The 22,358-nt window shown below is 43.6% G+C and overlaps 1 protein-coding gene across 8 annotated transcripts in view; it reads right to left on the bottom strand.

Moving 5' to 3' along the window:
* The window catches only part of LOC147337090 (protein NLRC3-like), a 290,822-nt gene extending 271,905 nt beyond the window's left edge, over positions 1 to 18,917 (bottom strand). Inside the window, exons 1-9 of one of the 8 annotated variants that reach the window (XM_086285761.1) lie at positions 18,799 to 18,917; positions 18,442 to 18,543; positions 17,371 to 17,449; positions 17,023 to 17,209; positions 15,094 to 16,894; positions 12,350 to 12,523; positions 10,027 to 10,206; positions 7,814 to 7,987; positions 2,592 to 2,765 (exon numbers count right to left, since the gene is read on the bottom strand). In XM_086285761.1, coding sequence (XP_086141887.1) covers positions 2,592 to 2,765; positions 7,814 to 7,987; positions 10,027 to 10,206; positions 12,350 to 12,523; positions 15,094 to 16,894; positions 17,023 to 17,209; positions 17,371 to 17,449; positions 18,442 to 18,543; positions 18,799 to 18,917 — 2,990 coding nt within the window. Of the gene's footprint in view, positions 1 to 2,591; positions 2,766 to 7,813; positions 7,988 to 10,026; positions 10,207 to 12,349; positions 12,524 to 15,093; positions 16,895 to 17,022; positions 17,210 to 17,370; positions 17,450 to 18,441; positions 18,544 to 18,798 lie in introns of those variants that run through there. The other 7 variants (XM_086285767.1, XM_086285768.1, XM_086285771.1 and 4 more) reach the window with 7 other exon arrangements.
* Between the last annotated feature and the right edge of the window lie 3,441 nt (positions 18,918 to 22,358).

Raw genomic sequence — 22,358 nt, forward strand, 5'->3', positions numbered from 1 at the left:
TGATGAGCACCGACAATTTCAGGAAAAGTGGGAAATGCAATATTTCTTTGTTGAGCACAGGGGCACCCCGACCTGTCTTATTTGCACAGAGAAAGTTGCGCTGCACAAGGAATACAATTTGAAACGTCATTACACAACTAGACATGCTGAGCTGGATGCAAAATACCAGGGAGACGAGAGAGCGAACCGGGTTGCCAGTCTTAAAACAGATCTACTGAGGCAGCAAGATTTCTCCAAGAAAGCAACCAAAGAGAATAATGCAGCAGTCGGAGCCACGTGGTTAGTGAGATGATTGCTAAAGCAGGGAAGCCATTCACAGAAGGTGCATTTGTCTAAAAGTGCATATTGCAGGCTGCAAATATAGTCTGTCCGGGAAAGAAAGGTCAGTTTAGCAACATCAGCCTTTCTGCCAACACCGCAGCAGATCGCATTTCTGACCTGTCAAGTGACATTTATGACCAACTGTGTGAGAAAGCCAAATGTTTCAGTGTATACTCAGTCGCTCTTGATGAGACCACAGACATCACCGACACTGCCCAGCTCCCAATGTATGTCCGTGGTGTTGATGACAGTTTTGAAGTGATGGAGGAGCTGCTCACAGTAATTCCAATGCATGGCCAGACCACCGCTCAGCAGATATTTACAAGCTGTGTGATGCCATTGAGAATGTTGGTTTGCCATGGAAGAGGTTTGTTGGAATAACAACAGATGGAGCGCCATCAATGACAGGGAGGAAACATGGACTGGTGGCACAAAACAAACTGGAAGAGGAAGGCGTGGAGGAGGCCATTGCTCTGCACTGCATCATCCATCAGCAGGTCCTTTGCAGCAAATGCCTGAAGTTTGACAATGTGATGTCTATTGTTGTGAAATGCATCAACCAAATCAGATCCAGGGGCTTAAAGCACCGAAGGTTCTGTGCTTTTTTAGAGGAAATGGAGTCAGAATATGGGGATGTGCTCGACTTCACTGAGGTACGTTGGCTCAGCAGGGGAAATGTATTAAAGAGACTTTTTGAGTTGAGAGCAGAAGTGAAGCCTTCATGGAGAAGGATGGAGTTAGTGTTCCTGTGCTAACTGATCCCAAATGGCTCATGGACTCAGCTTTTCTTGTTGATATGACACATGAGCTTAATGTACTGAACAAGACGTTACAAGGCCAGGGGCAACTTGTCAGTGCTGCCTATGACAACGTGAGAGCATTCTCCACAAAACTGGCGCTCTGGAAAGCTCAGCTCTCTCAGACAAACCTTTGCCATTTCCCAGCATGCAAGGCACTCGTGGATGCAGGCACACCATTCAGTGCTGACGAGTATGTTGATGTCATTTTGAGGCTACAGGAGGAATTTGATCACAGATTTGCTGACTTCAAGACACACAGAGCCACCTTTCACATTTTTGCAGACCCCTTCTCCTTTGATGTGCAAGATGCCCCTTCTGTGCTTCAAATGGAGCTCATTGAGCTGCAGTGCAACTCTGAACTCAAAGCAAAGTTCAGGGAGGTGAGTGGAAAAGCAGATAAGCTTGGACAATTTTTGAGAGACTTGAGCCCTAGTTTCCCTCGGCTTTCCCGAATGTTCAAGCGGACCATGTGCCTTTTTGGTAGCACATACTTGTGCCAAAAGCTCTTCTCCACTTTGAACTTCAATAAGTCCAAGTACAGGTCCAGACTTACGGATGATCATCTTCAAGACATACTGAGGGTCGCAACTGCTTCCTCCCTCAGGCCAAATCTGGCTCGGCTATGCGAGAGGAAACGCTGCCAGGTCTCTAGCAGCAAGGAGTAGGCAAGAGAAGCCATGTTCAGAAGAACAGTTCATTTTCTCCAGTGTTCCATTCATGTTCAGAAGAAGGTTATAGAACTGTTAATACAGACATTTCAATCTAAACACAGCAGATATAGAAGACTGAAAAATATCTTATTATTATTTTATTTATGTATTACAGATTGATTTATTTTCTTATTAATTCTTAATTTGTTTATTTATTTTTCATATTTTATGTTAAAAAAAAAAAAAATAAAAAATAAAAGCCCTTTATGGGCCCTGTTAGAATCAATATTTCATTCTCATTCTGTTGTTTGAGAACAATAACAGAAAAATGTGCACTTGAGAACAAATTTATTGTGAATTCAGCTGTTCAGCCTATTCAGCCTTGTTTCATCCTTCTGTCAGTGTCACTGACTGTCACTGTGACTGTGGACATACAGCATGGGAAACATACACATGGCTGACACCTTATTAAGTACACAGTGGCCACTATCTCAGGTATAGTACACCTGTGACCTAATAAAGTGTATCTAAAGTTACAAAATGTTGTCTCTGTCCAAATATTTACGGACCTAACTGTAGGTCTACTTTTAATGAAACTCTCAACATATCAGTTATCATTAATGTTCCTGCAAACAGACTCCTTGGAGACCCCTACATAAATATCCATGAACTATCCAGCTAGACTAGTGTGTCTGTCCCTGAAAATATTCCTGCATGTGTGATTGTTCATGTGTCATCTGCAGGAAACAAACAGGAAGTGAGTGAAAGACACAGGAAATGTTTCCAGCTCTTCCTCCTCTATCAGATTTTCTCTCCATACCTGAGAGTGTCCAGTCTCCAGCCTGGATCCTTCAGTCCAGCCGACAGCAGCTTCATTCCTGAGGGACCTGGATGATTGTAGCTCAGGTCCAGCTCTCTCAGATGGGAGGGGTTGGAGCTCAGAGCTGAGGCCAGAGAAGTACAGCCTTCGTCTGTGATCAGACAGCCTGACAGACTGCAGACACACAAAACAACAATCTATCTGACAACAGTTGTTTTCTCTTTGTCACAATAACATCTATCCATCCATTGTAACTTTATTTATAAGTGACAATACCCAACAGACAACAACAGTCATCTGAAGCTGTTTAACAGTGTAAGGTAACCGCCTCCACTGTGAGCAGCACTTGGTGATGGTGGGAAGAAGAACTCCCTTTGACACAAAGATCCTCCCAGTGAAAACAGGCTCCAGGAGGAGCATCTACCATGACTGGTTGCAGGGTGAGGGGAAAGAGAAGAGATGAGCTCAGAGAGACAAGAACAAAACAGAGAGACAAAAGTTAAGGACATGCAGTAGTGACATATAAAAGCATCAGGAGTGAAAAGAGGGGAGAAGAGAGCAGAGCATCATGGGAAGTCCACCAACAGCCTGAGCCTATAGCAGCATAACTAAGGGATGGTTCAGGGTCACCTGATCCAGCTCGAACTATAAGTTTTATCAAAAAGGAAAGTTTGAAGCTGATCTTCAAAGTAGAGAGGGTGTCTGTCTCCTGAACTCAAACTGGGAGCTGCTGCCACACCCAGTCCAACATAGCCAGGCTTTCTTTGCTGCTTTGACAAAACCTCAAATCCCAGTCAGAGATGATGAGCATCACCACAGTGATGATCATTTCTCTGTAACCCAGGCTTTCTGCTTCAGGATCTGTGCACGCTCACAGGACAAGGAGACCTTTAAACATCATTTCACTAACTGGATGGACTGAGCTCAGCCTACAGATGAACTGGTGCCAGAGATCATAAAGAACATCAAACAGTCAAATTCAACACTTTAATGGAAATATGAGATTAATGCTGCAGACAATCATGAAGCTGCTGAATTCATGAACATCAAGAATGCAGCGAGTGGTAAAATAAAGATTTGACCTCAGTGTGCTCAGTGTTCCTGTCTATTCCTAACATATTCCTAACATGATAGCTGCACTTTAGAGCTCTAAAACTGGAACTGACACATGTTTAAACTCTACATGTTACTCAGTACATTCAGTTCTGACACTCGCCCACAGTCCAACAAAGGAAACATGGAGATCACATCAGTTTGTCATCAAAGTCTAATTATTAGGGCAACTTAACCTGTTATAATCTCGTTAACTCATTAATTGATTAACGTCAGCAATTATTTTAATCACAGTTTTTAAAATCATGATTATTGTGAAAGTGCTCACTGGCTCTGAATATACTGTAGCTGTGTAACCATGGTTACCTGGGAGTTACAGAAAGGTGCAGAACATGTGATTCATGTTGCACAGCAGTGGGACATTTGAAATAAAGTCAGCACACTCAGTACAGATAGTGCATCAAATATGATGCTGCTGCCAGACGTCTGCCTTTGAACACGTCCCTGCATCGCGCACAACACCAAGGTTGCCATGGCAATCACAGCTGACAGGGACAAAGTGCACAGCTGGAAGCCTGCAGGTATATTTAACATGATGTATTTCTCAGTGTCCTGATTAGATTAGATTAGATTCATGTTTCAGCTCAGACTGACAGAAATATTTGAACTGCTGCTGTGTTAAAGGGAACACTGCTGTTAGAAAGCACCTGATCTGTTTCTGCACACTGAATTTTTTTTTTCTTTTTATAGTTACTAAATAATAAACGATATTGTGCAACACTCAAGACAGACAGCGCACAGTGTGCTTTGAGGCAGCAGCCAAGAAAGCTGTAGTCCGCGTCTGTGAATACCCATGTGTACACCTGTGTGCATACCTGTGTGGATCAGCATGCTTGCATTCCAAAGGTTTCTCCATGTAATGATCTGCTAGGGAGTGTGGGGAGCCACAGCCCTGTCCTCTATGGTATGAAGCAGGTATGGAGGAGATCAAAACTCCAGACATCCAGAGGCCCCCAGAACACAAGAGACCAAGGAAGACCCACAGAGGGGCAGCTGCGCCACTGTCCCAGTTAGAGCTAAGGAGAGTCCCAGATGAGGGCTCATTCAGCAGCCGCGGAGCAGAAGCCAGGGGGAGTTGCAGTGACGCGCCCGTGAGCTCCGCCGGCAGCCAGCTGTGCCTGAGTGACCGAGCCCCAGGCCGAGAGGCCGGGGGCACCCCACCTCCGAAATGGCCCGAGCGAGCCCCAATAAGTGGCCGCCAAGGAGTGAGCCGGTATGTACCCGGACGCCCACCCCCAGATACAAAGAACCACCAACGCACCGACACCTGAGGGAGTCCGCCACCGGCAGGGGAAGTGGTGGTGGGTGGAGATAGGCCTCCAAACCTTGGAGGGCCCGAGATGTCCCCAGAGAGGTGGCGTCTGATACCCAACCTGACATATAGACACAAACATACAGGCACACACAGACACAAACATCCATTCCCACCCTCATGCTCTCATGTGCACTTCACACTCAACCGACGTGGAGACAGACATAAAGAGACGCTGTACACACGATCACACTCCCCAAGCGTACTCTACCAACCGGGTCTAGGTACCCTTGCCCCTGGAGGGGGGAACTGCACCCAGACCCAGGTGGTGTTACCCTTTTCCCTGCGGTGGGGAGAGGCAGACCGACCCGACTCCGCAGCAGCAGGGAGGCCCCACACCCCAGACCGCAGCCGGACAGCCAACTCCTCCTACTAGCCCCCCCGCTCCAGCAGGCCGCAGAGAACGGGGGTGAGAGAAGACTCCAAACCTCCCTCCACCCGCTCATTGTAGTGTTGATGCATGTGTGTTCTAAGGTGCAATTAAAACCCAGGAGGGCATAGAGCTACCTGCCAGAGAGCAGCAGGTAAGCACATAGTCCCTCCTGTTAGCCCTCAATGTCTACGTGTATTTAAAATTGAGATAAATGCAGTTCATGTTGTCAACTCAACCTGGACTGTTGAAAGAGTTTTTCTTTGTCTTGTTTCTGACTGAGATTCTCCAAAGGAAATCCAGCACAAACACACACTCAAAGTCCTGCACAGTAAATGAGCTGATGAGCGTTTGTGCTGCTGCCTGATAACAGAACAATAGTTCTGCTGCTTCCTGTTCTGGAAACACACATTTATAAATGTTCACTTGCTGTTGATCAAAGGTATGTTGGTGGCTCTGGACGCTGAGGGAACTTTGTAAAAAACTAGATTAAAGTCTGACTCCATCCTCCATTTAAATAACTCACAGCAACAACTGAATAGCTTTGCCTTTGTGTAGCTGACACTTCATTTTAATGTCCTTCTATTCTGGTTCATCTGGTCTCAGTTTCTATAAGCACACAGGTTTCATCAGTGACTCTATGACCTCAGTAATCTTTGCTGGGCCTTAATGCTCTGAACAAAGCTGCACAGCACAAGACTAAATAGAAATGAATCAGTCTTTCATTCTCACTGCTGTTTGACTTCAGCTCTCAATGTCCCACCATAACCCATGGAAAGAATTACTGTCCATCCAGGCTGCTGAACATGAAGCTGAAGAAGGTGGAGTATTGTGAGGGCTGATGGAGATGATGATGAGGAATCCAGGAGCAGTGGGTGGATGGCAGCATCAGCATGAAGGATCAGTGTGAGAACACATCATCATCCACAAAGGAAACCAGTCTGAGTGTCTGACGCTCTTGTTAGAAAGACGCAGTCCCAGCAGTTAGCTTGTCTGCTAGTTAGCTGAGAGCTAACTCACTTGTACATTGAATACCAAACTGTGTAAACCAGGGGTGTCAAACATATGGCCCGTGGGCCAAATCCAGCCCTTGAGATAATTTCATATGTCAAATATTGATGAATTTTCAGGCTTGCTGATAATCAATGTGAGCACGGCTGAGATTTTATTCTGATGAGCAAACCATGTGGCCAAACACTTTAAGAGACAGACTGGGATCATACCATTATGTGAAAGAAGACATGTCCCATAGACAGCAAGGGTGGTGGTAGAGACCAGTACACAGAGAAATGGGAGCTGTACTGAAATGCAAGCGTGTCAGGAAAGAGTGAAAAGGCAAAATGAGCAGCATCTGGCTGCATTTCAGTGATATTGGAGACCACAAAGCTGAGTGCAACATTTATACAGGAGATATACAGGAGACGCTGAGAGTAGAACTGATAAAATTAGGAGCTGGCTAAAGTGAGACCCATTTTTATTTCCACCCATTTTCCACTGTGGAGGACAAAAGGTTTCAAACTGGTCCAGGTCTTAAACCTCACGTGTTCTTCCTAATAGCAGTAAATGGATAAAAATAAGGCTTTTATGAAAACACTGAATAAAACTTGCTGCCTTTAAAAAGACTAAATGTACAGTTCAGTATTGAATCCTACATAAAATAAACTATATATAAAGTGTGTCTGAATGGCAGAGATGCAGAAATATGTGCATGTAGCACAGAGCCACGGCTCAGTGTCTGAATGAGTCTCACAGACCTGAATGTGCTGTTGAAGCCATTTATAATTATAACGTAATTCTTTACTCGTTTGATCTGCTCCTTACCACAAGCCACCAGACGTAGAAGGTTTTGGACTTTTAACTATATTTTCTGAAGTTTTACAACTTTTCTTACTGTTAAAAACCTCGTTATGGCCGTTCATGCTGTACAAAGTAATTAGACATGTGTGGTATCTACAGAAACGTCAGAATCTCAGCTAAAAGTTCACAAAACCATCTCAACAACCACCAAACAGCTGAAACAGCAGGTGAACAGATCACACAAAAAAGATGTAAACACAAATCCCCCTGATCATCTGTTTTTTAAACATGAAGCGTAGTTTTGGACGTTCATTTACTGCTGGTTCAGTGAATTTTGGTTGGACAGTGATGAAACTTGCAGCCTCAGAATCTGTGAGAAGTCTGCTTTCAGCACGCAACAGCATTGTTGTGTTGTGTGGATCCACCTCTGCAAACTCATCACTGTTTCACCATCATATTTTCTACTTAGACAATAACAAAGGAAGCAGTTCCCAGGAACTACTTCCTGTCTTGTTAACATAAGAGTACGTTGCCCTTCAAAACACCTCCACTTCTCCTCTTATTAGAGGACTGCCTTATTATTAATCTGCTAATTCTGTCAGTTGATGAAAGAAAAATGCTTGATCTCACCTGAGAGTTTCCAGTGTACAGTGTGGACTCTTCAGTCCTTCAGACAGAAGCTTCACGCCTGAATCCTTCAGGTTGATGTTACTCAGGTCCAGCTGTCTCAGATTAGAGGTCTGAGAGCTGAGACCTGAGGCCAGAGCTTCACAGCTTCTCTCTGACAGGTCACAGTGACTCAGTCTGAAAAATAACAGATAAACAATTACAAAAATAAAACACTTATGTTGAAGTGTAATGAGATACTATTATATTTAGCAATATTTCATCTTGTTTTGTCAGGAAACTGAGCACTGATGCAGAGCAACATGTGGAGAGAATCAGAGGAGAAGAAGTGAAGAGAGAACAGCAGTAAAACAACACTGAATTGTTCAGTGTGCTTTTGATATCAACAGAATGTGTCAAATTTCTTTATTTTGTATTTGTTTTAGTAGAATTGATGATTATCACTTAGATAACAACCACAGGCCAGGTCTAAATTGCACTTTGGTGACAGTTACACCCAGAAATATTTCAGAAATGTGGACAATTTGTGCTCCATTGTATTCAGTATTGAACAAACTGAGTACCGATGACCACTTAATATTTTTGATATTTTATTTGAGTTGTTCCACCTGATCTGTGTTAACTAGAATAAACATTTAAAAGCTAAAGCTATGATCACATATGTACTTACAGAGCTTTGTTGGAGGCTTTGACCACTGGCAGCAGCCTCAGTAGAGCCTTTTTAAAGGCTCGTGTTCACACTTAGATCATCGATTTCTACTTACATTTCTTTCTGGGAAAAATGGAGATTACTTTGAAAACGAAAACAATTTTCCCCAAAAATCAGCCCTGGATTAGTAAATCACTCCAACATGTTCTCAGGCAGAAGAAGCTGTCTTGTTATGAGGGAGAGAAGAAAAGCAGCTAAAATCAGGTGTAAAAGTAAAGCAGAGGATGAGCTGAATAAAGGACACTCAAGGCTGGCTTGGAAAGGAATGAAGTCCATGGTGGGGATGCAGAACAAGGAGCAAAGATGAATGTGATGCTGAATCAGCAGAAGACTTGGACTCATTTGATTCCAGCTTTGATATCATTGATTTCAATGAAGAGCTTTGTGATTGTAGCAAAGGGCTGGTGTTTGTGAAGGTTCGCAGTTATCTAAAGAGCTTAGAAAAAAAGGCATCTGGACTTCTTTAAGTTTTTTGAAGACGTTTCGCCTTTCACCTCTCATCCAAGAAGCTTCTTTATTTCTAGGGTCAAATGGTGGAGAGTCCCAGATTAGCCTGTGTACAAACAGACTTCAGCCATATGAGAGTGAGTGTGAGTGAATGAGAGCACACACAGGACACTCTGATCTCTGAATGTGTGTGACGCAGTGAAAAAGAGGATTGTACTGGATATACTGTGACTGACAAACAGAGTTTAAAGAGAAAGGTGTTTGGATTAAAATGGATTATGCTAAAGTGAACGTGCTAATGAAATCTGGACTGACTGAAATGTGAAGTGAAGATAATTCAGATGTAAAAGAGAGAGAAACTGATAATAAGGTGGGGCTGGAGATCAGTGAAGGGCATGTAAACACCCAATTGGTTGAGTAGATATCAGATCGACAGTTTCACAGTTTTCCCTGTGGATTATAACTTTAAGAAAATGTGACATTCATCAAGGAATCCTGCTCTCCGGATTATTTCCATGAACACTGAGCTGGATCACATCTACAGTGCTGGAAGTGCCCGTCTCACCACCAACCTCTCTGTGCACATTCACTTTTTAACCCTTTGTGAGACACTAAAGGTGTAAATCTGAGTATTTATCTATGTTAGGGCAAACACCTCTAATAGGTTGGTTTAGTCTTTCCAAGTCATATCTTCCCTTAGATCTGCGGTCCAGGCTCCTAAAATCATCCTAGTTTAACAAGCACTACAATCTAGAGGAGAGCTGCACTAACAGGTGTGACTGATGAGATCTGACCTGCAAGGATACTCATGTTTATGTATATCAGGACAAGCAGGGAAGACCTGGACATCAACTCTGTCAGGCTGCCTGAGTCCTCTCACCCACATCAGCTCAGAACTCTGCATTATCTACTGAGTCAGACTCAGAGGATCAGGGATCAGAAGTTCTACAAAGAGTAGAACCAGACTTCCTGTATAGAGGTGTGTGGGCCTACTGATCCACAGTGTCAGCACAACTTTCACATCATATTCATCTCAGCACAACTAAACCATGAGACTGACCTCAGAGTTTCAAATCGACATCGTGGATTCTCCAGAAGAACACACAGCTGCTTCACTCCTGAATCCTGCAGGTTGTTGCAGTCTGCACTCAGGTCCAGCACTCTGGGATACGAGGGGTTGGACTTCAGCGCTGCTGCCAGATAATCACAGCTGATCTCTGACAAATCACAGTCCTTCAATCTGAATAAAAAATGAAAGATGTAAGTTTATTAGACAAAGTGTGAGCTTGAAATCATTCAGTGTTTCATCATCTGTTCAGAGCTGAAGAAGGTTCAGAATGTAGAAGTTTAGAAAATGGAAACTCCAAACAGCTGAAGCCAACAGGAAGCAGCTTCAAACAAACACAACAAGAGAAAAAACTCTGAATGTTTCACATTAAAGTCGTACATTTATCATAAAAACAGGACAAAGACTTGAAAAAGTCGTGTTTTTCCTTCCAGGAACAACAAGGCTTCACTTTTAAAGGTGAAGTGTGAAAGAAATGGACATATTTGAAGTCCAACACCTTTTTCCAGTCACATTATTAAAGCAGACAAACTACAAGCTCATTTTCATTCCATCAAGTCATCTTCTGACCTGGACTAACAACACTGGTCTCTATGTGCAGCTGGCTGTGAGACCAGTGCTCAGGGAGCGTCTACAAAGTGCAACACTGAAAGAACATCACACACTCATTTGCTTCCATCATCCAACCTGAAGAGGAAACAGAGACGGCTCCCCTTCAAAGTAAAAGCTGCTCCTTTTGGACACAGTATCAAAGAAAGTCTACAGTATAACATAGAAAAGACAGAACAAAGTTTTGGTTGTTTTTAAATTGTGCAGAAATGAAACTACACTAAGCTCAATTATGTGACAGACATTTCATCCCATGTCAGTTTGGCCTCATCCTGGGCCGGATTATCCAGCACACACTCTGACCACAGGCCCAGGGGCCAACCACAGCTGGGCTCCATCCAAGAGACAGGAAACAAACCAACACAATAATAAAAAGCACCATGTGATCTTCTTACATCTTCTTACAAGACAAACATAGTAAAAACATGAGCATATTGGCATCGTTCTAATCCCATATGGGAGCTGCCAGTCACTGACTCACACTGCAAAACAGAATTGTTGAAGATTTAATTTTAATTTCAATTGAGATTTGATTTTTTTCTTGTGTGCAACACAGATTTTCTGTGTGCAGAGACGTGCCAGCAGCGCGCAGTTGCACGAGCGCAGCTTAGAGGGAACATTGGGCACCACCACAGTTCACTTCAACAAAACTTTACTTCAGATTTGTTTTCATGTTTTGATCCAGTGATGAGAGCCGTTTCCCCCATGTCCAGTCCTTGTACTAAGCTAGGCTAAACATGTCCAGGGCCTGTCTCTGTGCAGCTTTTAATCTGATGTTAATAAGGTAGAAATGGAGGAAGAAGAAAATGACTTCATCAATCAACATGCAGCTACCAACCCAAATGGTGAGGTGGTGGTTAGTTATTACTGTTGTTTCTGATCCCCTACATTATCCTACATTCAAATATATTCTCCAGCTACAATAGTGTTTGTGTTCCTAAAAGGATTTCATGAATGTGTTACTGTTCATGTCACATCTGTATGAAACAAAGAGGAAGTGAGGTTTATCCTTCATGATCACAAACTGTTCCAGCATGTAAACCTGAGATCTGTGTGGAGCAGCTGACCTGTACGATGTGCTCAACACAAACATTATTTACCATCAGTTACTGTGTGACTGAACCACGTGGGTGTATGAAACATCGCTTTCAGTTTTAATAGCACATGGCAACATTCAGACCTGAATCTATACAGTAACACTTTGATTTGTTACAGTGAGGAGACTGTTGAAGGAACGATGAGGGGAAACTGTAACAGCAGCAACAGAAACCAGGAGACAAAGCTGAGGTCTGGGTTCCTCTATGCTACACACAGCCTCCTGCTCCTGGACTTTAGTAAACACATAAATGTCTCCAAGTACACTTACTTCAGAAACTCTATTAAACTCATTACAAGTTTACTTCAGCTTTAAATTACTCACAACATCAGCACACATGAGTAAACAAAGTAACTCACAGCTACTGTTCAAGTTTAGTCATCTTTAATACAAATATACCTCATTATTATGAATCTCACAGCTACCTGCTCATTGAACTGAACAATAATTCTGTTTGACCATTAAAACAAAATATGTGACTGTAAAAAATGTTCAGACAGTAATTAAGAATCTCCTAAGCAATCCAAAGACAAAGAAAAGTTCACCTGCCAATTCTATAAAGCTTGGTTGTTTGTACAATAATATCATTTAATGATATGTTTGGATCCTGACCTGAGAGTTTCCAGTGTACAATGTGGACTCTGCAGTGCAGCAGACAGAAGTTTCACCCCTGAATCCCGCAGGTCATTGTTACTCAGGTCCAGCTCTTTCAGACTAGAGGACTGGGAGTTGAGAACTGAGGACAGAGCATCACAGCTTCTCTCTGAGAGGTTACAGCCACTCAGTCTGGAAGAAAACAAACAAACAATTAAATCAGTCAAATGAAACATTTTTAATGCCAGCATGCAATACAATTATTGGTTAACTAAATAGCTTCATTAAAACACAACTCTTCTTCTATAGCAGCACTTACTCCTTGTAAGCTCCACCTGATCCACCTTCTGAGTCAGAAGACATGAAAACAAACTGTAAATCTAGTAGAAACATGATTGGAAATCTTCTCAGATCCATTTGTACATTTAGAGCCTGATCCTGAAATATAGCAGCACGGACATTCACAGCAGCAAAGGGTTCTTGCTGATCTGAGCTGGCTTGGCCCTGGCTTATTGAAGATTAAAGAAAGTGGAATCAGCTGTTCAAACCCCCACAAGGCTGCCCGCTGTGGCTGAAACAATGGGACGGGTCGTGACTTCTCAAAATGGGCTCATTGAACGCAGCACGGATAAGATCTTGAAGAAGCTCATGGTGGTCGTGAGTTCTCAGACTTTGCTCTTTGAGCGCAAAACCGATAACCTCTCGGAGAAGCTCGTGGCTCTCCAACGGGAGATTGAGAGACGAGTGACGGACTGTTAGATCAGCTGTCAAATTGACATGCAGTTGTTCGCACCAAAGAAAGCCACCATCATTTCATGCGGCTAACATACCGGCGCGAGCTGTGGTCTCAAGGCTGGAGCTGAACATAACAAATCTCACCCTGATAACAGACGGTGTTTAGACTGTTCCTTCCCATCCTAAGCATGCTTATCCCCTCCCGGTGCAGACAGTGGGTCGAGGGGACCAGCGCAAATGCTGCAGGCCCGGGTGCGCTGTCTACACCGGCTGTCTCTCACCTTTTACCCATCCCTGTTGCTTGTCATGTGCTTCTATGGCGCATTAAGAGTTTTCATGTGTTCTGCGCTAAGGTCATTTTTTTTGTCTGTTCTCAAACTGATCTCCCTGTTGGAGCTCAGTCTGGGAGGAGTTCTTTTTTCTCCTCATCTTTCCTGATGTTGTGCATTTTCTGCTGTTCGGTTCCGGGTCGCTGCTCTAGCGGCTGACCGGCCAGCTACCTAGCCTGACCCGTCTCCCCAATGTGATGTTTGTGTATTGTATGTATGGTTGGAAAGCTCAGTATCCTAATTGCCCCTTGAAAATAAATACAGTGTTCTGAATCTGAATCTGAAAAGATTACAGAAGACGACTCTGTTCAGTAAATATTACGCTCATGCTGTCAAGAAATACCAAAGGTAGGTAAAACTCTGGTTGTTGCAGCCATCCAGTATGACATGCTTTGTACTGTCCTGCTGCAGTTTGTGACACCTGGTTGATGAGTTGTGAAGGACGATGAAACAAACACTTCACTCAATGTTTGTCTTCTAAACTGGATGTAATTTGGGCAGCCGATAGTTTTTCTTAATCTATCCCAGCTGCAAATAGGAACACAACAAATAAATAACTTTACCCACTTGGATCCTTATCATTCAAGATTGTGAAAAGAGTCACTACTCAGAGAATACTGGAGATTTTAGATGAGAGAGATTGAAGGTGATGAAGGGGAAGAGTTTTCACAACTTGAGGCCTTTTGTCTTCACTGTATAGGGCAAAGAAGACAGGAAGGGAGGGAGAAGTGAGGAGAATAACACACAGGAAATGGTCTTGGGCAGACTCAAACCAGGCCCTGGAGTCACGACTCTAACTTTCAGTACATGGGTCACCTGCTCAGCCAGGTAAGCTACAGCAGTCAGCAGTGTGTGAGTTAATTTGAAGACAATGATGACTATAAGTCAGGTAAAAAAAATACTATCATCAACCAACAAGGGGAAAACAGTGAGCTTGAATGACCAAGCTTTGACCAAGGGTGGCTCACTCCTCTGTCTTCTTGCCCAAGGAGTGAACCACCATCAAGTCTGACTTTAGTTTACTTTTTTTGTTCTTTTTTTAAAATCAAGATTAAATTTTATAGCAACCACAGCAGAGATGACCAGGGAAGGTGTGCTTGAGGGGATATAGCTACAACAGCTGGTTTCAGACTGAAGATGAACTGAGGTGCTGCACCCAAGTCTGCAGGTTCAGGGAGGGACAAACATCTGCTGCAACCAGATTGGAGTGAGAGGAGAGAGCAGGCCAACAACAACAAAGAAACAACAAACACACTGTGGAAGACCGAAGCAGAGTTTAGTTTAAAGTGGAACTAAGGATGTTTCTCTGGCTGCCAGGATTCACTGAGTAATTCAAATGCTTTCTTTAATGCAGGACCCACCATGCATGTAAAAGCAAGTGTTTCACCAACATTTGTGACTAAAATAGACCTGCAGTAGAAATGTATCTAGGAGCATGCATGTGAATATAAAGTATCACAACATCAGGCACATGCAGCCTAAGTGTTTAAACAAAGACTGATAACATAACAGCAGCAGTGATGATCAGAGTTTATGGTGAATCCAGCGTCTCGAGTTCTGGAGGCATCAAAGAGGTCACAGTTGTTTTGGAGAAATCCCAAAACTTTACAAATTCATACAAAGACAGAAAACCTGGTGAAATAAATTACTGACACAGTTGGATGTTAAAAGTAAAGACATGAGTACAAATGTACTCACAGAGCTTTGTTGGAGGCTTTGACCACTGGCAGCAGCCTCAGAAGAGCCTCCTCTGAAGCTGAGTATTTCTTCAGGTCAAGCACATCCAGATCTTTTTCTGATGACAGTAAGATGAAGACCAGAGCTGACCACTGAGCAGGAGACAGTTTATCTGTGGAGAGACTTCCTGATCTCAGGGACTGTTGGATCTCCTCCACTAGAGAACGATCATTCAGTTCATTCAGACAGTGGATCAGATTGATGCTTTTCTCTGCAGACAGATTCTCACTGAGCTTCTTCTTGATGTACTGGACTGTTTTCTTATTGGTCTGTGAGCTACTTCCTGTCTGTGTCAGCAGACCTCGTAGGAGAGTCTGATTGGTCTGCAGTGAAAGACCCAGGAGGAAGCGGAGGAACAAGTCCAGGTGTCCATTTGGACTCTGCAAGGCCTTGTTCACAGCACTCTGGTGGAGAGATTGTAGGTTTAGTTTGTTAAATAATTTAGATTTCTTGGAGGTTGTTTGTTGTTGTTCCAGCAGATTGAGTCCAGAGTTGATGAAGGTCAGATGGACATGAAGAGCAGCCAGAAACTCCTGAACACTCAGATGGATGAAGCAGAACACCTTGTCCTGGTACAGTCCTCTCTCCTCTTTAAAGATCTGTGTGAACACTCCTGAGTACACTGAGGCTGCTCTGATATCGATGCCACACTCTGTCAGGTCTGATTCATAGAAGATCAGGTTTCCTTTCTGCAGCTGATCAAAAGCCAGTTTTCCCAGAGACTCCATCATCTTCCTGCTCTCTGGACTCCAGTGTGGATCTGTCTCAGCTCCTCCATCATACTTGACCTTCTTCACTTTGGCCTGAACCACCAGGAAGTGGATGTACATCTCAGTCAGGGTGTTGGGCAGCTGTCCTCCCTCTCTGGTTTCCAGCACATCCTCCAGAACTGTAGCAGTGATCCAGCAGAAGACTGGGATGTGACACATGATGTGGAGGCTTCGTGATGTCTTGATGTGGGAGATGATCCTGCTGGCCTGCTCCTCATCTCTGAATCTCTTCCTGAAGTACTCCTCCTTCTGTGGGTCAGTGAACCCTCTGACCTCTGTCACCATGCCAACACAGTCAGGAGGGATCTGATTGGCTGCTGCAGGTCGTGTGGTTATCCAGAGGCGAGCAGAGGGAAGCAGTTTCCCCCTGATGAGGTTTATCAGCAGCACATCCACTGAGGTGGACTTTCTAGGGTCAGTTAGGATTGTAGTTTTGTGGAAGTCCAAAGGAGGTCGACACTCATCCAGACCATCAAAGATGAACACAACCTGGAAGTCTTCAAAGCTGCAGATTCCTGCTTCTTTGGTTTCAGTAAAGAAGTGATGAACAAGTCCCACCAAGCTGAACTTTTCCTCTTTCAGCACATTCAGCTCTCTGAAAGTGAATGGAAATATGAACTGGATGTCCTGGTTGGCTTTGTCTTCAGCCCAGTCCAGGCTGTATTTCTGTGTTAAGACCGTTTTCCCAATGCCAGCCACTCCCTTTGTCAGCACTGTTCTGATTGGTTCATCTCTTCCAGGTGAGGCTTTAAAGATGTCTTCTTGTCTGATGGTTGTTTCTGGTCTGTCTGGTTTCCTGGATGCTGTTTCAATCTGTCTGACCTCATGTTCATCATTGACCTCTGCAGTCCCTCCCTCTGTGATGTAGAGCTCTGTGTAGATCTGATTCAGGAGGGTTGGGTTTCCTGCTTTAGCGATGCCCTCAAACACACACTGGAACTTCTTCTTCAGGGTGGATTTAAGGTTACGATGACAAACTGGAGCTTGAAGTTCTGAATGAGAAGAAAAACAAACACTCAATTCCAAAAAGAACTAATCTTTAAAACATGTTGCTCCATCTTCCATCTCTGGAAAATGTTCATTTATCCAGCAGCTTAAATCTTTAGATAAATCCTCTTACTGCTCTGCAGACGGTCAGCCAGCTCCTCCTGCTTCATTCTCCTCAGGAAGTCCACTGTGATCTTCACAAATGCCTCTCTGCTGCTGCTCCTCTGACTCTCTAAGCATTCTGGGTAATCTGGACTCAGAACCTTCTGGATCTTCTTCAGCTCGTTCTTCACAAAAGTGATGATGTTGTCCTCCAGCAGCTGGAACAGAATATTTATGAATGAGCCAATCAGACTGAAATCATGGAGCCAAACATCAGATCCATGTTGGACACACTGACGATCCACTGGTCTACAAAGAGCAGCATGGAGATGACTGTGAACAGAACAGATGTAACAGTAGTTGTTGTACATGTACAGACCATAAATATGGAGTCCAGCTGTGTTTGATGCTGCTGGGCAGACTGACCACTGGGAACCTCTGAGCTCTGCTGGTCCACTCTGTGGAGGAACCATGAAGGATTAGATCAACACAGGATAAAGATCCAGGAGTTTCTGCTCAAATAACTTCATCTGAATCAAGTCTGTCAAGTTTTAAACTCTCAGATTGTGAACATATCAGTAATTTTCAGTCTGTTTTCATGGACGTCCTTTCAGTGGTGATGTCAGGGATGATTTTGAAGAAGCTCATCAAACTGAACCATCAGCAGATCACTGCTCCAAAACCAGAACATGATCCGAGTCTCCCTCCACCACCAGAACACCAGCTTTACTAACGTGGTAGATCAGTGTAGTACAGATCAATAACTGATGAGTCATTTGATCAAAATCACTGAGTGCTTCACGTCTGACCCTCTGATGCTTCTGTAGACATTTTGCATATTTAATGAATGTCTGACAGTTTTACATTCATTCTATGAACACAGTGGAAATGTTGTGTTATAGTCTCCATGTTGTTTCCAGCATCATAAATTCTTAAGTTCAGAAAATTAGATTCTTTCTTCACAGCTGAAAAACAACAACATTTATTCTCTATTGAAATCTGCATCGTCCACTCCAAAGGTCACAATCTGAAGGTAACATCTGGTTTTGTTCCCTGTGGTTAACTCTGAGCATCAGTATGGTGGGATTTATCCACTACATCCACACCACTGTGGTTCAGTGTTGTCCTGATGGAGTAACAGCAGCCAGTATGATCCAGGCTTTAGCTGCTGGGTCTCTGTGTGACCTCTCAGACTGTTTAACAGATCAGACACAAAGAGAATCAGAGCAGCTCTGTTCTTTAAAGACAAACATGAACCCACTCAGGTCACACTTTCCCCACAGATATGAGCATCACTGTCCTCAAACAGCAAATGACCAAGTCGAACATTTGGATCTTTTCTCTTTCATTGTTTTCTTTTTAATGAATCTTTGTAACAATCTGAGGATGTTTCAGGTCATATTTATCCAGGAAACACAAACATGTAAAGGAGTCATCACAGCTCTCTGACCTCGTTGCTCCAGGTTCACCACTGAAGTCTGGGGGTGGAGTTTTGGACCGGTCACTCCTCACAGACGGACAGCTGGACCCTGCAGACTGTGACCTCTGACCTCTGCAGACACAAACATGATTGAAGCAGCTGTGATCACACAGACTGCAGATAATGCAGCTGTTTCCTGTCAGTAACATCCTCTTAGATTAGAGTTCAGCTTTTTACAGGAAAACTGGACAAAACTGATTTTTGTTACAAACTCATTTTCATTTCCTCTCAGCTCACAAACACAGTCAGACAATCAACCAGAGTCAACACTGATTATAATGTCAGTGCAGAATTATTTCTGTTACTCAGTGAGTTCAGCTCTCTGACCTCGTTGCTCCAGGTTCACCACTGAAGTCTGGATTATAATCTTTGGACCGGTCACTCCTCACAGACGGACAGCTGGACCCTGCAGACTCTGCTCTGTCCTCCTCTTCCTCCATCATCATCTTTAGTCAGTCTGAGAGGTAAACCACAAACACTCAGTGAGTTCACATTAACAGGAGGAACTGAGTTACAGTCGCTGACCTCTGACCTGTCATGTGACCATGAAACCAGGTCAATATGTCTGTAGGTTCAGTCATCCAGGTCATGTGATCTAAGGAGCTTGGAGAGAAAAGAGACGTCTTTAAGTTTCTGGAAGACGTTTCATCAGAGAAGCTTCTTCAGCTCTAAAACCAAACGGTGGAGAGTCCCAGATATTTAAACCTGAGAGGGAAAGAAAGCATGTCGCTGACCCACCACTGATGTTATTTCAAGGAGGAAACTGAGAGCCTTTGCACCAGGAGCACAAACATCAGCTCCAGCAATGATCCACTGATGTGTTTTTATTCCATGTATGAATGTTGTTATTGACAGAGATGACGTTTGTGTGTCAGTGATGCAGTGACTGTTGTTGTTACCTGTACAGGCTGGTTAGACTCTATGAAACAGATCATACAGATCTCTGCATGTTAGAAGAGACTATTAAAGGTCATGAATGAGACAAAGGCAGGGAGGCGTCCTTTACAGCTAAACAGCAGAGTGAGAGAACAGCCAGCACCTCTACATTTATCACATTATACAGCACATGTATGATACTGACAGGGATGAGAAGAATTTAGTGATTCTGATCCCATCATTGATATTACTTATTGATTCTCAGTAGCTCTGCTCTGACAGTCACCACCATCACTGAGCAGCATATCAAAGACATTTGTGCACATTAACTGCATGTTGTGGCTCAAATGTTTGTGCATGTTGGAGGCATTTCCTCTTTGTTGTGATCAGTGTTGGTCATTACTCAAAACAGTCATTATTACACATATTACACAGAACACTTTAATTAAAAGTAATGGAGTACGTTACTTCATTACTCCTCATAACATTACTTTGATGTTAAAATGAACAAATGAGCATGTAACAACATAAAGCTGAGGTACAGCCCCACACACCAACACAGATCCTGATGAGGTCACGTGATGTTTCTCTGAGTGTTTATGAACACAAATCAAAGATGAAACAGCACAAAGACACTTCAAAGTGATTCTACTGTAGAAACATGAACAGGTAGAAACCTGCAGCCTGACTGCTCATCACTTTGTTACCTGTTCAAGTTCAGCAGCAGCAGCTCACTTTATCACGGTGCTGGTCTGGGGTCAGTGTTTACTCAGCTTTAACTCACTCTGGGTTCTTGGCTAGCTTAGCGTTAGCTTAGTGTTAGCATGCTGTGTGCTAGCTTAGCGTCAGAGCTCTGCAGGTGTCTCCTGTGTAAATATTAATCACAGTGACAGTAAAGGAGGTAAAGGGCTGTGACGTCATCACGTACGCTGCGTCCTCTGTGGGCTCTGAGTGAACTCAAAGTACAAACTACAAGTACACAAACACGAACGTAGCTCAGAGTGGCGGACACACTCGGCCTCGTTGGTCCAGCTGTGAGTCCGTTACCGTGAACTATGGAGCGGCAGATTTGTGCTGAACTAAGCTGCACACAGCTGATGTTAGCCAGGAAACATTACACACTGACTTTAATGGAGAGACCGGAAATACAAACACACACAGTTTGTTGTGTGAAGAAATCAAACACGAGCTGAACAAACAGTAAAGTTCCTAAAGACAAACTGTTAAAGGAGGAAACAAAGCAAACTTACAGTTTCTTCACACACCAACAACAAGCTCCACTCCACACCTGGACACTAAACACGGACACACAGGTGAGCTGCTTCCTGGAAGGAGGCGGGGCTCCACCTGAAACTCAGCACAGGTGGGAGGGGCTCAGCTCTGTGTGTGCTGATGTGTTAACTTTAAAAATATGCCGTCTGACTGCTCAGACTGAGTCAGAGTAAAGTTCACATGCTGACGTGTGGAGACATGAAACCTTGTTGTAGCTGCAGGTGTGAACACACTGATCCCAGATCAGCTCTGCTGTATTTGTAACATGAACATTTCTGCTGCAAAGCTTCAAATGTTCAGCATGTTTCTCTGTTTCCAGTCTATAGATCCAGTCACACTTTCTACCTTCACCTGTGCAGTAAAGACTGAGAGCAGAGCTGAAACCAAGCGTCCAATCAGTGAGCAGCATCAACACCTGAGCTTCATTCAGACTCTGTTATTGAAGATGTTGTTGGTACAAAGTTCATCTGCTGCTCACATGAATCCATGAAAGATTTATTTCACTGAATGTTTCTTCAAAGCTCATTTCAACCTGTTGAAGTCATGAATGAAAGTGCAGACTGAGAGTGGATCACATGATGTTTGAGGTGTGTCATGTGACATGTTCAGTATTGTCACACATGTCTAGATTGTCCCTGATATCATAACTGCTCAAACACTGATGATTATATTTGAAGAATTATTCCTGATGGCAGCAAAGTTTGAATGGAGCTCTCTGTCTGTGCTGATTTGTCGCCCTCTGGAGGTCAAAGCACAAACTGCATGATGTCACTGTAACCACCACAGAGACAGGAAGTGTTTTTATGACTGAAACACTGAAATGATGCTAACGGCTGTCGTTAGGCTCACTGACAGCAGTGCTGATGTGTTCATGTCAAACACTGGCTCAGGTCAGACTCCTTCATCCTTCTCCAGCGTGAGGCCGCCCTCAGACCCACAGGAGCTCTGACCTTTGACCTCCTGACCCTAACCATTTTAGTCTTGTTGCATCTGCAAATCCATCCAAACTGTAGCCGAGCAAAAGAAGCTGGAAGTTGTTCTATGAATGATGTTGTTGAAGGAGCTTGGAAAGAAAAGCGTCTGGACTTCTTTAAGTTGCTTGAAGAGGGACATGGACGTCTTAACGCCCACTCACATCCTGGGACATTTGATCACAGGAAATCACATGATAGCGTGGGGCTAGATCTCACAATGGGTTCACCCAAAACCTTGGCTGATTGTGACCCACACCCGTTCTCACACCGTGGCTCGTGTGATTAGGTAGAGGATCAACAGGGGCTCCGTGTCCCTGAATTTAAACTGAATCTAAACACACCGTGCACAATGCCAAGTTAGATAATGGTTAAAAGAACAAGATAAGAATAAATAAAAAGATAAAATAAGGATAAAAAATAACTTAAAAAAATAAAATAAAAAGATAAATAACTGCAAATAAGTACAAATAAGTAACTGAAGACACGTGTGGTCTGCAGATGTCGATGTACATGGATGTACATGGAGTTTAATGTGCAAAATGAACTTAGTGTGCAAAGTGACCTGATGTGCAAACTGCAGTTTGAGGTCGGTCAGCTGTTCAGGAGTCTGATAGCAGTGGGGAAGATGGAGTTGTTGAGTCTGGATGTTCTACATTTCACACTTCTGAACCTTCGTCTCGAGGGCAGAGGTGTGTCTCTCCTCTGGACTCTGTGATGGTAGCTGCTCTGCAGAGAGGGCAGCGGGGTCCTGATGATCTTCTCCAC

Source organism: Aulonocara sp. 'chitande type north' Nkhata Bay, linkage group LG3 (assembly GCF_057382095.1).
Source record: "Aulonocara sp. 'chitande type north' Nkhata Bay isolate Kocher_YH1m ecotype deep benthic linkage group LG3, A_spYH_male_GT1.1, whole genome shotgun sequence".
Taxonomy (NCBI): Eukaryota; Metazoa; Chordata; class Actinopteri; order Cichliformes; family Cichlidae; genus Aulonocara; species Aulonocara sp. 'chitande type north' Nkhata Bay.